At 44.0% G+C, this 14,196-nt stretch overlaps 1 protein-coding gene across 2 annotated transcripts in view; it reads left to right on the top strand.

The window, feature by feature from the left end:
* Nucleotides 1–4,557: 4,557 nt before the first annotated feature.
* Cacng3 (calcium voltage-gated channel auxiliary subunit gamma 3) overlaps nucleotides 4,558–14,196 on the top strand; it is a 95,629-nt gene continuing 85,990 nt past the window's right edge. Inside the window, exon 1 of one of the 2 annotated variants that reach the window (XM_013117418.3) lies at nucleotides 4,558–5,259. In XM_013117418.3, coding sequence (XP_012972872.1) covers nucleotides 5,049–5,259 — 211 coding nt within the window. In that variant the 5' untranslated portion in view covers nucleotides 4,558–5,048. The remainder of the gene's footprint in view (nucleotides 5,260–14,196) is intronic. The other variant, XM_005064454.4, reaches the window with a different exon arrangement.

The following is a 14,196-nucleotide window of genomic DNA, read 5'->3' as shown; positions in this document are numbered from 1 at the left end:
TACCCTAGAGTCCCCGATCTTTCTGCCCAAGGGTAATTGCATGCCTATGTGTGTCTTCTTTTAACTTACTCCACCCCCTCTTGTACTTCAGTCTGGTAATAGGGAGTCAGTTCTTCTATTGACCGTCTATTTATTTATTTTATGTGTGTCAATGTCTTGTTTACATGTATGTCTGTGTACCATGTGTGTGCCTGGTGGCCTTAGAGGCTAAAAGAGAGTACCAGATCCCCTGAAACTGGAGTTACAAATGTTTGTGAACTACCCTGTGGGTGATGGGAATTGAACCTGGGACCTCTGGAAGAGCAGCCAGTGCTCTTAACTGCTGAGCCATCTCTCCAGCCCCTATCGTTGCCATTTTTACAAGCTGTCCGGATTCTATATCTACTTTATTCAGTCAAAGATATATGTCTTGGTTTCTATCTGTAGTGTCACCATACTGCCTTCTTCCTTTCTTCTCCAGATCACAGGATGTTGTCCTCTAAGCCTCTTAGCCAGATTGTTCCATAGGATCCTCTTCCTGAAGCCCATGTGATTGGCAGTAGTCTAATAGCATAACACAAGCTGGACCAGTTAGGTTGTCAATTCTGGATATTCTAAATTAGAGCTAAAGCAATTCGCATTAGTCTAGGTCGATTTCTTGATAGGAATAACACAAAAAGTTTAACTCTAGCTTCCATCTTGAAGAATAGAGAAGGTGTGAGAGTTGACCTTGGCTTGAGAAGTAAATCCGACCCCTAGGTATGTCTGTGAGGCCATTTCCAGAGACATCAACCAAAGAGGAAGATCTGGTCTCAAGCAGTTGATAGGCTGAGGGCCTGGAGAGATAGTCATGAGATCCCACTTTAGAAGTCTTATCTTCCCTCTCCCTCCTTTCTTTTCCTCCCTCCTCCCTCCCCCGCACCTCCCCCTCCCTGTCTGCAACCTGGATATCAAGATGTGAGCTGCCCTGATCTGGCACACTCTCTTTGCATGATTAATTGAAACCTCTGGAACCCAGGGTCGATAGTCCCCCCTCACAACATCGGGTTGGGTGCTATCCTTCCACAGCAGTGAGAGTGCAACAGAGAAGGCAAAGCTTTTCTTCTAAGAATGTGGAAAGGGGCGGAGGTGGAAAACACAGAAGCTGTCAAGGACCCCAGTGACTTTTACAGAGTAATTTCAATTCCTTGCTGAGGCCTAATTGCATTTTTGGCTTCTAGTTGCTCAAAACACCCCCCATATTCTTATACCACCTTCTCTCCATTTTCTCAAGCTAGCTCCAGTGAGTTTCTGGTGCTTACAGGCAAATACAGCATCTCCTGCTCCTTGGAGAATGAGACTTACGTCATTGCCCAAGTGGTGGAGCTGACTGTCTTATGCATGGTGGGCACTCATGAACAATTATTGAATTGAATTAGCTGTTAACAATATTTTCCTAAGTAGAACCCTAATAGATGAGAAAAATCACAAAGACATATATTATGACTGTTAACGGCAAGCTAAGAATTCAGTGGAAGAAAAAAAATCTTAATAAAAGAAACACACACAAGTTTAAAGCTGCCGGAATGCCTGCTGAGTTTCCTGCCAGATAAGCAGGATCAGAAAGGATCCTTGGCACTGAGGAAGCCTCTGGCTTTGACTGTGTGTTTGAACTGGTGAAAGAGCCCTCTAGTGGTGAGAATGAGTAATTCTCTCTAGACCCCGCCGCAGATTCCACACACCCATGTGTACACCTACACATCTCACTGAATGAAAGGCTGAGATCACCCCCTAGTAAGTGAGGTGAAATTATTAGGATCTAAATAACTGGCTCTCTGCCTCTGGCTCCCACTTCAGTCAGGTTCTCTGATTCGTTCCATGTGCTCCTACATTCAAATTAACCTTGGCTCTCGTCAGAGGTTACCAAAGATGGTTCTGCATCACCAAGCTTCAGCGCAAAGCTCTATTCTTGGGCATTGCAGCCATTCCTCTTCTGCCTTCTCACTGTGACTGTCCTCTTCATCCACCCAAGTACCTGGCCTCTTTTTCTCCGTAGTCTACCTGGATACTTGGTTCCACCAGCTGGACACGTATGTCTGGCCTTCTGTCACATATCTGAGGGTGTGGGTCTGGGGCTACTGTTGTTTTGCTGAGCCATCTGGTGAATAGAGTAATGGAGCATACAATTCCCAAAGCCCAAGCTCTTCCACCATCATTGTCTTGCTTCGGAGAGTGTCTTTCCTACCTCTGCTGGAATAAGAGAAGAATAAAACAGACCAGGAATGACCATTTTGATCATTATTAATTATATCATATTATTTAAACTTCTGAGAGGGAGAAGAAAATATCCATTTATCTTATAAACCCTTCCAGAAAATACCACCTTCCCCTTCATGTAACTATGTGGCCTTTTAAATTAATAATTATCGAGTTGTCTATGTAGAGAAAAAAGACAGGAAGTCACTTAAAGGAGGGCTCATGCATCTTCCCGCCTTGTCTCTAAGATCTAGTTAGTTATGGCCCTGGCCCTACGTTTATGTGTCATTTGTAATATGGCAAATATTCAGTATAAAATGTGACACATACATATATGTAACTAAACACATATAAACAGACAAACCCACATTGTACCTGCATGTTCACATTCATACACACACACATATCCATGCATGCACACAGCTGTGTTTATATAGAACATGATCACATTACTCCAGAAACTGCACCATACAGATGTATACATATATTGACATATCTACTTTATGTCTACAACAACCTCACAGGCATTAGGAAATCATGACAAAATTGATCATAGCACTCACTCACACATAAACACACTGTTACTACACATGAAAACCTATATGTGCACACGTGTGTATATAACACCAAGAAACAAGTCTTCAAGAGAGATTAACATGAAAATAAAAACCTCAAGTCACAAAATGGTTGTGAGCCAAATTAGAGACTTTTTCAGTATAATATCCCTACTCAGTTACCTGAATAGAAGCTCTCAGACAGCCAGAGATGGCACCACAGGGAGTGAATGTGTGCCTACGATTCCCTTCCACTATACGTTTGTCCAGTTAAATAACACTCAAATATGACAGCTGGTTGTGGGCACATCTCAGGGATTTGCAGAAACAGCCCATGCAGTCTTAATTCCAAACACCCAACTGAGTATCAGTACTTGTCATGCCACAAGAAAATAAATGGTCAGAGCAATTTGGTGGAGTGCCTGAAGTCAACTTAGCATGCCCTTATCTATATGCTAGAACATATGGAACTGGGAAGCTGGTCTGTGCTGGTTCTTTTCAGCATTCACTGTTTCTGGGGGAAAGAACTCACTGGTGTGTAATGGCATTTGTGCTTTTGGCTAGCAAGGAACCCAGACCTAATTACACCTATGTCCAGGTCTGACTTAGAAGAAGATGTTAACAAGTGAACAGCACTATGGCCTTTGGAAAGAAGCTGACATTTTCAATGCTCTCCCATCCTGAATGTAAAAGTGTTAAAATATTTAACAAGTGTATTCACAGACCAAACCCTTGTATCCCTTCATCCAAGGTCCCTGATGTATGAACAACAGTCTAGGTACATTTAGTCTCTTCGGCCCTTTAGAGGCTTGTGTTCATATGTATGTGAATGGTTTCTGGCTCTGATGTGAGCACGCTGTCTCCTGTGTAAACCAGAGCTCCGGAGAGAGGAGGGTAGACATATTGGTTTGTTTTCTGAGGGACAAAACTGAGACAGATGCACACAGACGTTTTGCCCACCCTAATGAACCGTCAGTCAGAGCTTCCCATCCTTTTAAAATTAGATCTTTCCCAGCTTCTGTCTCCCCAGTGGACTTCTGCAGCAAAGAGCAAAGTTGCCTGGTTCATTGGGCTCAGGGATGAGGAGGAGGGTTGATTAGAGAATGTTGTTCTGGGTGGGCGCTGAGAGAACCCGCGCACTGAAGTGCGCTGTGGGTTTTCTTCCCTGGCCCTTGTCTTTAACCCTTCCCTCTGAGGAGCGGGATCCTCAGTGCTGCAGTAGCTTGGAGCCCTGGTGCGGACTGCCTTGGGCTCCCGAAACTTTGCTCAGGGTGTGGGCTCAAGTATGCGGAGCTGAGCTGGCTGGCTGGTTCCGGGAAAGCACGAAGGGAGTGTTAGGGGAGCAACCCTTGGCACCCCAGGTCTCCAGCCTAGAAGCTAGAAGAGCAACGGTACAGTCACAGAAGGGAGCTGTCCCTTCAGCACCACGGACCTCCAGCGAGCCTGCATCGGGAAGAGGGAGGCTGGGCAACAGGCGAGGAGCTCTCCGTTCAGCACCACGGACCTCAGCCTTCCCAAGCAAGTGGCCAGCCCCCGCCCCAGGACTCTCCCTTTTCTCCAGTTTGCACGGGGGTGTAGAGAGCAGGCGGAGAGCTTTCCTGGGAGGCTGGGGAAGCAGTGAACACTCTTCTCAGCGACTCGCCTCCCAGCAGAGCTATTTTTTGCCATCCGCCCTCACCCCCGGCACACGCGCTCGCTCGCATACACGCACGCACGCGCGCACACAGACACACACACACACACACATACACATATACACACACACACAGACACACACAGAGACACAGACAGACACAGACACATACACACACACACACACACACACACACACACACACACACACACACACACACACACACGCTCACACACCAGACCTCTCTGGGTTTCTTTTGCCTTGAGTCTCCTGGAGCTGTAAGGAACTAGGCGCATCTTAAACAGAGCCGGCAGCTCCAAGCTCTGAAGCCATGCCCAGCACAAACCCTCGTCCCCTCCAAGCTCCTAAGGAATGAAAGCAACCCAGGAATCCTCTGACCGCAGCAGTGATGTGGACCAACCCCCTGGAGCCTGCACCCTCCCGAGGGCCATAGAGGACTCAGGGAATTGGAGAGAGCTCAAGACAGGAAATCCCAGCTTTCCCAAAGTCCCTGTGGATGCTGACAAAAGAAGATCCAGGTTTTTGGAAGAGGCCGTCCTAGGTTACCCAGCTGCAGAGTGATTCTCTCCTCTGGCACTGAATCTTCCCCCTCCAGCCCCCAGCCGTTCAGAGTACCATGAAGAATTATGAGGATGTGTGACAGAGGTATCCAGATGTTGATCACCACTGTAGGAGCCTTCGCAGCTTTTAGTTTAATGACCATTGCAGTGGGCACGGACTACTGGCTATATTCCAGAGGTGTGTGCAGGACTAAATCTACAAGTGACAATGAAACCAGCAGAAAGAATGAAGAAGTAATGACCCACTCTGGGTTGTGGAGGACCTGCTGCTTGGAAGGTACTTACAAATTCCTATCACTGGCTGGCTCTAAATGTTCTGCTTCTAATGTCCTGATGTGTGTTTGAGGGAAATAGGGGCAGTGGAGGGGGGAAAAAGCAGTTGAGGTTGTTTTTGAAAATGTATGAGTCCAGACTGTTTCCACTGAGGCTGGTGCTGTGTGGATGGAAGGGCTGGGTCTTGTTGGTTGTTTTTGGTTTAAAGTAAATGTGATGCAAATTTGTAACTATTTAAGCAGCTTCTGCAGTTGGGAAATATTCTAATCCAAATCTCTAGGCATGCTGTGCACTGTTTGGATCTCTGTCTAGCGAAGGAGACTTTGGATTTCTTTCATTGCATTTCAGTGAACTGGGATCATTAAAGAATGGAGGGAGGGAAGATAGGAAGGTGATGAAGGAGGTGAAGGGGGGTGAGCTGACCCGGGACACACTCTGATCTGCCTTCTTCTTCTTCTTCTTCTTCTTCTTCTTCTTCTTCTTCTTCTTCTTCTTCTTCTTCTTCTTCTTCTTCTTCTTCTTCTTCTCCTCCTCCTCCTCCTCCTCCTCCTCCTCCTCCTTCTCCTTCTTCCTCTTCCTCTTCTTCTTCCTCAATAAAATATTAGCTTCTCCTGAGTTTGGTCTAATTAGACATTGTCATGAACTTCCTTTGCCAACTGGTACTAGGAAACAATATATAAACCCCAACTCTCACACCCCCATATCTAAGAAAAATTTCATTATGAATAAGTGTTTCATTATTTGGGATCAAAATGAAACTGAAGTCTTGGTGTTTTCTATCCACCTGACTTCATTCATAAATCACTCCCATAACCAGCAAATGTATCTCCTTGACATTTAGAAGAGACTAACTCTAAGAATTGCAGCTCCTTGCTTCTAATTTTAAAAATTAGGGATTTTTTTTCCGAAATAGTAATGAGGAGGGCAGGCCGATTTTAGAATGGAGAGCTCTTGTGTAGCCTATGTCACAATTAAACATGCTTCACCATATGAAGAGTGGCTGTCAGCTTCACTAGACAGTGCCTGGGTATCACAAGGAGTGAGGAAAAGAAAGAGGAAAATTAAAGTCTGTGAACCTGTTACTTGAGGGAGACACTAGATTAAAGGGGCAGTAAGGAAGGGTTTTGTTTGTTTGTTTGGTTGGATTTTTTATTTCTCTGGCTCCCAGGGAATCACTGAAGTTTATCACAGTGATAGTCAAGAAAATAGGGGCTTCTTCCCCCTCCCTCCCATTTGCTGTTAGTTCTCTCCACCTGTATTCCCTGTGGCATTTCTCACCATTTCTTGGGAACTCGAATTTATGTAAATGACTTAGGAAATCATGCTATGACATCACTTGCTAGTGTAATATTGCATCATCCTCTGGCCTCCTTCCCACGTCCTGATGCTCTGAACTCCCCTGACTATAGCGCCACTACAGTTGATTCTGTTTCCAACACAAATTTGCAACTGGTGGGAAATTCAGGAGGGAAAGGGCTTCCTTTGTGAAGTGAGAATCAATGTGAAGTTAGAAAACCCAAACAATGCTGCAAATGATCTCTATACACTTAGCTAAGACATTTGTCCTTTTAAACTCTCAATTAACCTAAGAAGTGATCGATTTAGAACTGATAGTTTTGAGCAAGCACTACTCAAGCTTACACTGTTTCTGTCAGTGTACTAACATAAATTCTGAAATGATTCTTTCCTAAACATTGTGAAGAATCTAGCATTTGTGGTTGTTTCTGAGCATTTGCAATTGGGTAGCAAGAGGTCATTCACCTTGGGGAAATTCCATCATTTACTCTGATGTATTTGACAACAGTGAATTAAATCAGTTTTTGCAATGCTGTGATTTGGTAAATGTGATGATGCCTACATACGTGGCATAAAAAAAATGATGGCCCTCTCCAGTCAAAACTGTATATCAGCTTTAGTCATTTACAATAATTTTACCTCATGGAAGTATTTTGGAAATGACAACCCTTACTTTGCCCTATTTAGTTAACAATCTGCCAGATAGAATCAAGGCCTGAATTTTCAGAATTTTTTCTCAAAGCCTCCTAAAGAGTTTTCTCTTCTCTGCAACACACTACTCTGGGCCTAAAGTTCATGCATGGGATTGGAGTCCCAAGTGTCTCATGGGTTCAGTGGGATAAGTAAGAAAGGAAATTTGGAAGGAATTACATGGGTTGAAGATGTGTTCTTGGGCAAGTCAATTCTTTTGAGAAAACTTGTTAGAGTCTTCTTATAGTTTTTCTCAGATACATTTTACATTTTTGCAGCATTCCATCCAGTAAGATACACAAACCAATATGGATCTGGAAAGTTTTTACCATCTAGATGGGCCTGGATAAAATTTGAAGCCAAGATTCTTCTTAATGGACTGAATACACCAAGTGTTCAAGGAATTTGCAAGAGTCTGTTTTCCGCATGATAAGGTGCATGCCGCAGTCAGCATACATCCTAAGATTCCCATCCTCTGTGAGGACGAAGATAAATACATCTCTATCCACTAGCTCCTGTCTATCTCAGAACTGCAGCATCCACATCTTCTGGTCCTTTGAACATCAAAAGGCCTGTGTAGAGAATGTTAGAGCTCAGTTTTTCTTACATGTAGTTTAAGAGAATCCTGTTTTCATATGTTAAGAGCCATAAGACAATGTGGCTATTTTGCCTCAAATAAGGGAATACTCTGGCTGGGGGGCAGGGGGCGGGGGGCATGCCAGCTGTTTGCAAACATATGAAGGGCTGTCATTTGGAAGAGATATTTGAAATCTTCTATGTGGTCTCAAGGAAGTCATGAGGGAGCTAAAGTAAAGCAGGTTTTACCTAATTATAAATAATTACCTGGTATGGGATAGGGAGGTTCTAGAGGTGGTGAGTCCCCTAACAGCAAAAGTATTCAAAGCTAAAAAAAAAATACAATTGTCCCCAAACTTGGTTAGTCACTGGAGTCCCATGAATAGTTTTTTTTAATGGATTATCAAGCTCCATAACTACATTTCATGCCTCCATAGATCTGCAGTGGATCCCTGGGATCGAAATTTCCTAAAAGCCCTCCAAGCAATTACGCCGTCAGAGCTAGAATGTTATGAATGTTTATCGTCCCCATGAACCAGCAGCAGCAGAGTGTTTATCCTCAGCCTTTTCTATATACTAGTACTGGCTTCAAAATTTTGAAAACTTGGGTCTTTCACCTTCGGGTGAGCTCAGGGGTGCAGGTATTGTCATTGCTCTCACTGTACAGATGAGGACACTGAGGCTGGGAGAAGTTCCGTAATTTGCCCAAGGTCATACACCTTAAGTTGGCAGACGGTACTTAGCCTGAGACTTGCAGCTTCTCATGGTGTTGCTAGAGAGCCTCAGTTCATGTTCCAGCAGCTGATTTGCTACTGGTAGAAATACTGACTTTTGAGAATGCCCAGATACATGGGTTTTTCCATTCAGAAGTCTCAGATCTGAAAACATTCAGCTGGTCTGTGCATCGATGGAAGGGACAGAGGAGCCACCAGACAAGAACAAACTGAGAGCAACAAAAGATGCCCTTTGAATGAGAAAGCAATCAACCTGTGCAGAGACAGTGAGAAACCCTAGCGATTGCCTGACTCATCATGTGGAAAAAGCAGGCAAGGCGTTCACTGAGTCCCCACCTGCTGCACGTTTTCAAAGGCAGCATTGGAATTGGAATGCGAATGTGTTCAGTAGGCATCTCTCTCATTAAACAAAAACAAAAAATGCTGAAGCCCTAGATCCAACCAAAGCAATGCATTTGACCACTACCCTGGCAATGAAAAAACCCAAGTGCTAATCACATATCTGTCCCTAGTAGTCTTTTAAATTGTACGTGCTGCTTTCCTCCCTTGGACCTCAGTTTACTCAGTTCTAAGATGAGAACTTTACATGAGATTAAGAAGTCATGAATCCAACTATCCATGTGGCCTAGCTAGGTCAGGTGAAGTGTGAAGAAAGCATCTCACACTCTTTCACCACAGCTGTATGGCTGACAACAACAGTACGTTCAGGGAGATACATGATGACCAGAATTTGGTCTCAATGTGGGGCAAGAGAGGATAGTGAGGGACTGTACCATGCTGGAGGGACCATTTAAAAATCAACTTAGTTGACCTGAATTGCGTTTGACTCTGAGGACACGTGTGTCAAGTGTGTGCCAATATATCAGGTAGAGAAGAGCCAGGCGTGGGGCAGGGAAATGGCTCAACAGATAAAGCGCTCATCACACAAATGTAAGGGCTGGAGTTCGGATCTCCCCCACTCCACACACCATGTTGAGTGGTTAAGGCAGGCTACCAGTAATCCTGGCAAGCACAGGGGGTTTCCAGACTGGCTGAATTAGAAAACTCCAGGTTCAGGTGTGAGATCCTGACTCAACATATAAGGTGGGGAGCAACTGATTAAAAAAAAACAAAAAACAAAAAAAAAACCTGACTTCAGACTCCACATACCTGTGTACACACAAGCACACACACAGGTACACATACCTGTATATATACATGCATACATATATACAGAAAGAAGGAAAAAAGATCAAAGAAAAATCAGACATAAAAAACATTTGAATTTTAAAATGCAAGCAAAATTCACCTTTCTAAAAACATGAGCTCATCCAAGCTGTGGTTACATTGCAGCTCAATTTTGTCCATAGGTTGCCAGTTTTGAGCCCTAAAAATGACCTAAATGACCTTTTAAAGCAAATTTCTGATATTTTCATACTCAGTGCGTGAATTACTCTTTAAAACTCATTTAAGAAAAGAAAGCTCACTCTGAATTACAGCTCAGGGGACTTAAAATCGTGGAAAGGAAGTTCAGTAAACTGCTGTTTCTGCTGCAGATGGGCCTGAATGACACCAAACATCTGGCTGAAAAACTGAAAAAAAAATTAGCCAGCCATTAGAAGTTCCCCCATATTTCAAAATCTGCAGATGGCTGGCTTGTTCAGCCAGATGGGGTTCCAGCTTTATTTATGTGTTCAGAATCCTTTAGGGAAGCTGCAAAGATGCAGTTGAGGAAGAAGGCAGGGGGGGTGTTATTGAGTATGCCCTGTGTGCCAAGCCCTGTGCTAGGAACCTTCAGACACGTCAATGTCCACCTTTCACGTCACAGATCTCCCAGCAGAAGGCAAATGCTGTAAGTACAGGGGTCATGCCATTGAGACACACTGCTATATGTCCCTAGAGATTGCAAGCAGCCACCTCTGCTTCTTCATTCCTAGGTCTCACATGGCATCCTATCATCTCATCTAAGCCATGGCCCAGAAGAAGCCAGAGCACTTCCTGACTTTCTACTCCTGGACTTTGTGATCCTTACCATGCATTCTTCCTCCTCACCCATAACACCCAGGAGCCAAAAGCAAGAAGAAAATGGGCCACAGTCACAAGGCAGGATGCCAGCAAGTGAGCTCAGCTGTGCCTGTGGGTTGTTAGGATTGGGTAGATGGTAGAGGTCATAACAGGAGCACAAATTACGCACAGCTGTGCTGTGTCCATATAGTCATAATGTAGATAGAGATGCTTCCTTTAGTGCTGGCAGACAGCACATGTTCAAACTCCCTCACCAGCCATCCTACCCATTCCTGAGACCTCCAGGTACTGCCTAAGACCCATCAAGTAAAGAGTAAAGCCTGTCAGGTATTTTGGTTGCCACAGTGCAAATGTGACTGATTTGGCTGGTAGAGAAACTGATGCTTGGATTCCCAGTCACTTCCACAGTAAATGGCATTCAGGTAGGAACTAGGACCCACCTGTCCCCTACACTCTCACTATTACCTGTTGGATCATGACCCTGTTTCAGCCGTGGAAACCATTTATTTTGTGGGCTGATCTTGTCCTCTTCTAACAGCTCAACATTTCTTCCTAGATGTGCCCTGATTGCTACAAACCCTCAGGCACTTCTCTCTACCTGATGCACAGCATACTGTCTTTTTGTTCTGTGCTTCCATCACAGGCAGTAAAGGCCTGGGAAATCCCTCCGTTGGTTTCATCACTTGAAATCGTGTGGTGGAGTACAATACAGACCACTCACTCATGTGATATTGACCAGTGTGGCCTATTGGTATTAGGTGTTGAGAAAAAAAACCAGGCAAAACGATGCCATGTTCTTCTCATGTTCTCACAGAGCAGTGTACAATTTCACCTAAGAGACTGATCCTCTGAGAGACTGGATTTTTGTTTAGTTTTGTTTCTTAAAGAAGTAGATTCAAATCTGGTAACTGTATGTTTATTTAGTTCAAAAATTGGTGAAGTGAGCATAAAATTTTGTTCAGTAACAGTACAAATGGTTTCTGGTCAGAAGAAAAGGTAACCCCAAATAAGTGGCTTTCACTTCCCAGCATGCCAATCTGCTTTTACATATAACTTTAGAGTCTTCAGAATTTTGTTACCTCCTCTATTGAACCAGTTTTATGATTCTGTTGGCTCCCTTACTATTGAGTTGGATAAAACTTGACATCAGCTGACTATGTAAGTTAGGAGAAATGTGTTCTTTTATAGTCAGAGAATTATACTTTGTAATCCTGAAGGCATTCCCTCCAAATGAAAACAGGGTTCGTGTGGTTAAAGAGAAGCCTTGAACCAAAAAAAAATCACAAGATTGTCTTCTTTCCCTGTGTCTTGGAGGCCCTAAGAGACACTGTTCTACTGAAGAAACAAGCTTGGCTTTAGTAAGAGCTCAGGGAGTCTACTGTAACAGCGAAGGTCTGGGACCCAGTAGGCCTGGGGTCTCGCCTGGGTCCTGTCTTTCAGAGACTGTGAGATCTCAGAGATAATGTCACCTCTGGTTGTCTCCTTACCAATTGTGTTACTTTGCAAATGCTTTCACCAAAATGATGCTACTGACAGAAGCAACTTAGGGTAGAAAAGGCCTATTTTGAAACATGGTTTCTGTTGATGGAGGTTTCTGTCTCGCCCAGTCCCACAGCTATTTAGTCCCAAATAAACACACTGAGGCTTATATTAATTATAAACTGTTTGGCCGATGGCTTAGGGTTCTTAGTGGTTAGCTCTGTCTTAATTATTAACCCATAACTATTAATCTATGTATGTCCACATGGCCTTATCTTACAAGAGAATGCATCCTATCTTTATGGTAGCTACATGACATCTCACTGGCAACTTACTCTCTGTGTTCCTCTGCCTAGCTTTCTCCTAGTCCAGTAGACCTGCCTATATTTCCTGCCTGGCCACATCCTACCTGTTCATTGGTCAAAGCAGCCTTATTCATCAGCCAATTAGAAAAACATATATTCACAGCATACAGAAGGACATCTCCCATCAAGTTTCAGAGCATTCCCTGTCTGTCATTTGCTTGACCCCATGCATTTGGGCAGGATGTCAGGACAGTCAAAACACGCAGCAGAAAACAGCTGTTTGTATAACAACAGACAGGAAATACAGAGCAGCAGGAGCCAGGAACTAGAGATCGCCTTAAGAGGCCTACTCTTGGTGACCTACTTCTGCCAGTCAGAGGTCCCAAGCTTCCAAGGACTCCCCAAATGGTTCCCCCTGCTGGGGAGCAGATATTCAGAATATATGCCTAGGAGCATTTAAGCATGACACCTGCCTGTAAAAGGCAACAAGCTGCTTTTCAACCACTTCCTTCACATTTTTTGTTGTTCTGTCACTAATATGTTGACCACTAGTTCTTGATTCATTCATGTCAGAGTATTTACTTGCTTTAAGATGGTAGACTGGCTTTCTTAGGCCAGTGTCCTTTTATCCCAATACTTGTGGTCTTTTAGGAAGGTACCTTGGGCTCCAAGAAGAATTGTTTCTAATACACAAGGACATGTAAGGAAAAGAGAGGCTAGTATTTCACCTCTAGGTTGGATATCTGTTTAGGCTGCATAGCTAAACATTTGCACGCGTGTCAACCTGAGCAAGGAGACTGAGGCAAAACAACCATGTTGAAAGAGTGCATGACAATGAGGATGGGCTGGTTTGGGGTGACGAGTTTCTGTGAGTTGAATGAAGCTTGGGGACCTTACTGAAGAAAGATGCCCATTGGCTGAAAAGCCCTTGACCCATTGCACAATACTTGTAAAGAAGTCACACTACCTGAGTTCTCTTGACCTTGGGGTCTAGCAGGGGCTGAATACCAGCCCCCACTCCACTCATCAGTCATGCACCTAGTAGGAGGAGAGGCTTTAAACATAGTTACATGGCACCAGGTTGGCAATTGCAGTCTTGGTAGTATGGGGCTCAGCCAGCAATAGGAACCAACATGAGATGGGAAAGCACAGGTCAAAGTTAGATATTTTACAGCAAAGAAGCATGTTCTTGGGAAGGGACCCTAGGACCTTCCAACAACCAATGTCTGTGTCTTCATAAGAGAGCCAACCCGTGAGGCCTTATCACTCAGACATTAGCCAGACAAACAGTAATTGTAATGATCTAAGTAAGAGACGTGTAGGCCTCTTCTCTTAATGCTCTGGACAAGGTTCCTTAAGGGAAATGGAATTACTGTCATTGGGAAACATAGACTATCTCCTCAAAAATTTGGAACCATTGAAAATCTATCTATCTATCTATCTATCTATCTATCTATCTATCTATCTATCTATCTATTATCTATCTATCATCTGTGTGTGTGTCTTTATGAAGGAAAATTCAGGGTTTGACTAGCTTTTGCCCCCAAATCATGCAATGATCAATCATGTCTAGAAGCTCTCCAACCTTAGACAGCTCTGCAAGGCAGATTTACTTGTGGTCCTATATCCTCAATCACACGAGGTGGCCTACCTCCAGGGAACATGCCCCTTCTTCCTGATATTGGTAAGCTGCTGTTAGCGAGCCTGTGGGATTCACATGCTTCCAAGAATGGAGAAGAAGAATGGGCTATGACAATCGCTGAAGGGAGTCATAAGAAAGCGGTACAAATAACAGTTGACACTTAGCACTCACCTTCCCTATGCAAAGTTACTAGTGCTGTGTCAGGCTGTGTGCTC

The sequence above is a fragment of the Mesocricetus auratus genome, unplaced genomic scaffold (genome assembly GCF_017639785.1).
Source record: "Mesocricetus auratus isolate SY011 unplaced genomic scaffold, BCM_Maur_2.0 Super-Scaffold_4256, whole genome shotgun sequence".
NCBI classification, from domain to species: domain Eukaryota; kingdom Metazoa; phylum Chordata; class Mammalia; order Rodentia; family Cricetidae; genus Mesocricetus; species Mesocricetus auratus.
Note: the sequence above shows the minus strand (reverse complement) of the source record. Positions and strands in the feature narration are given on the sequence as shown.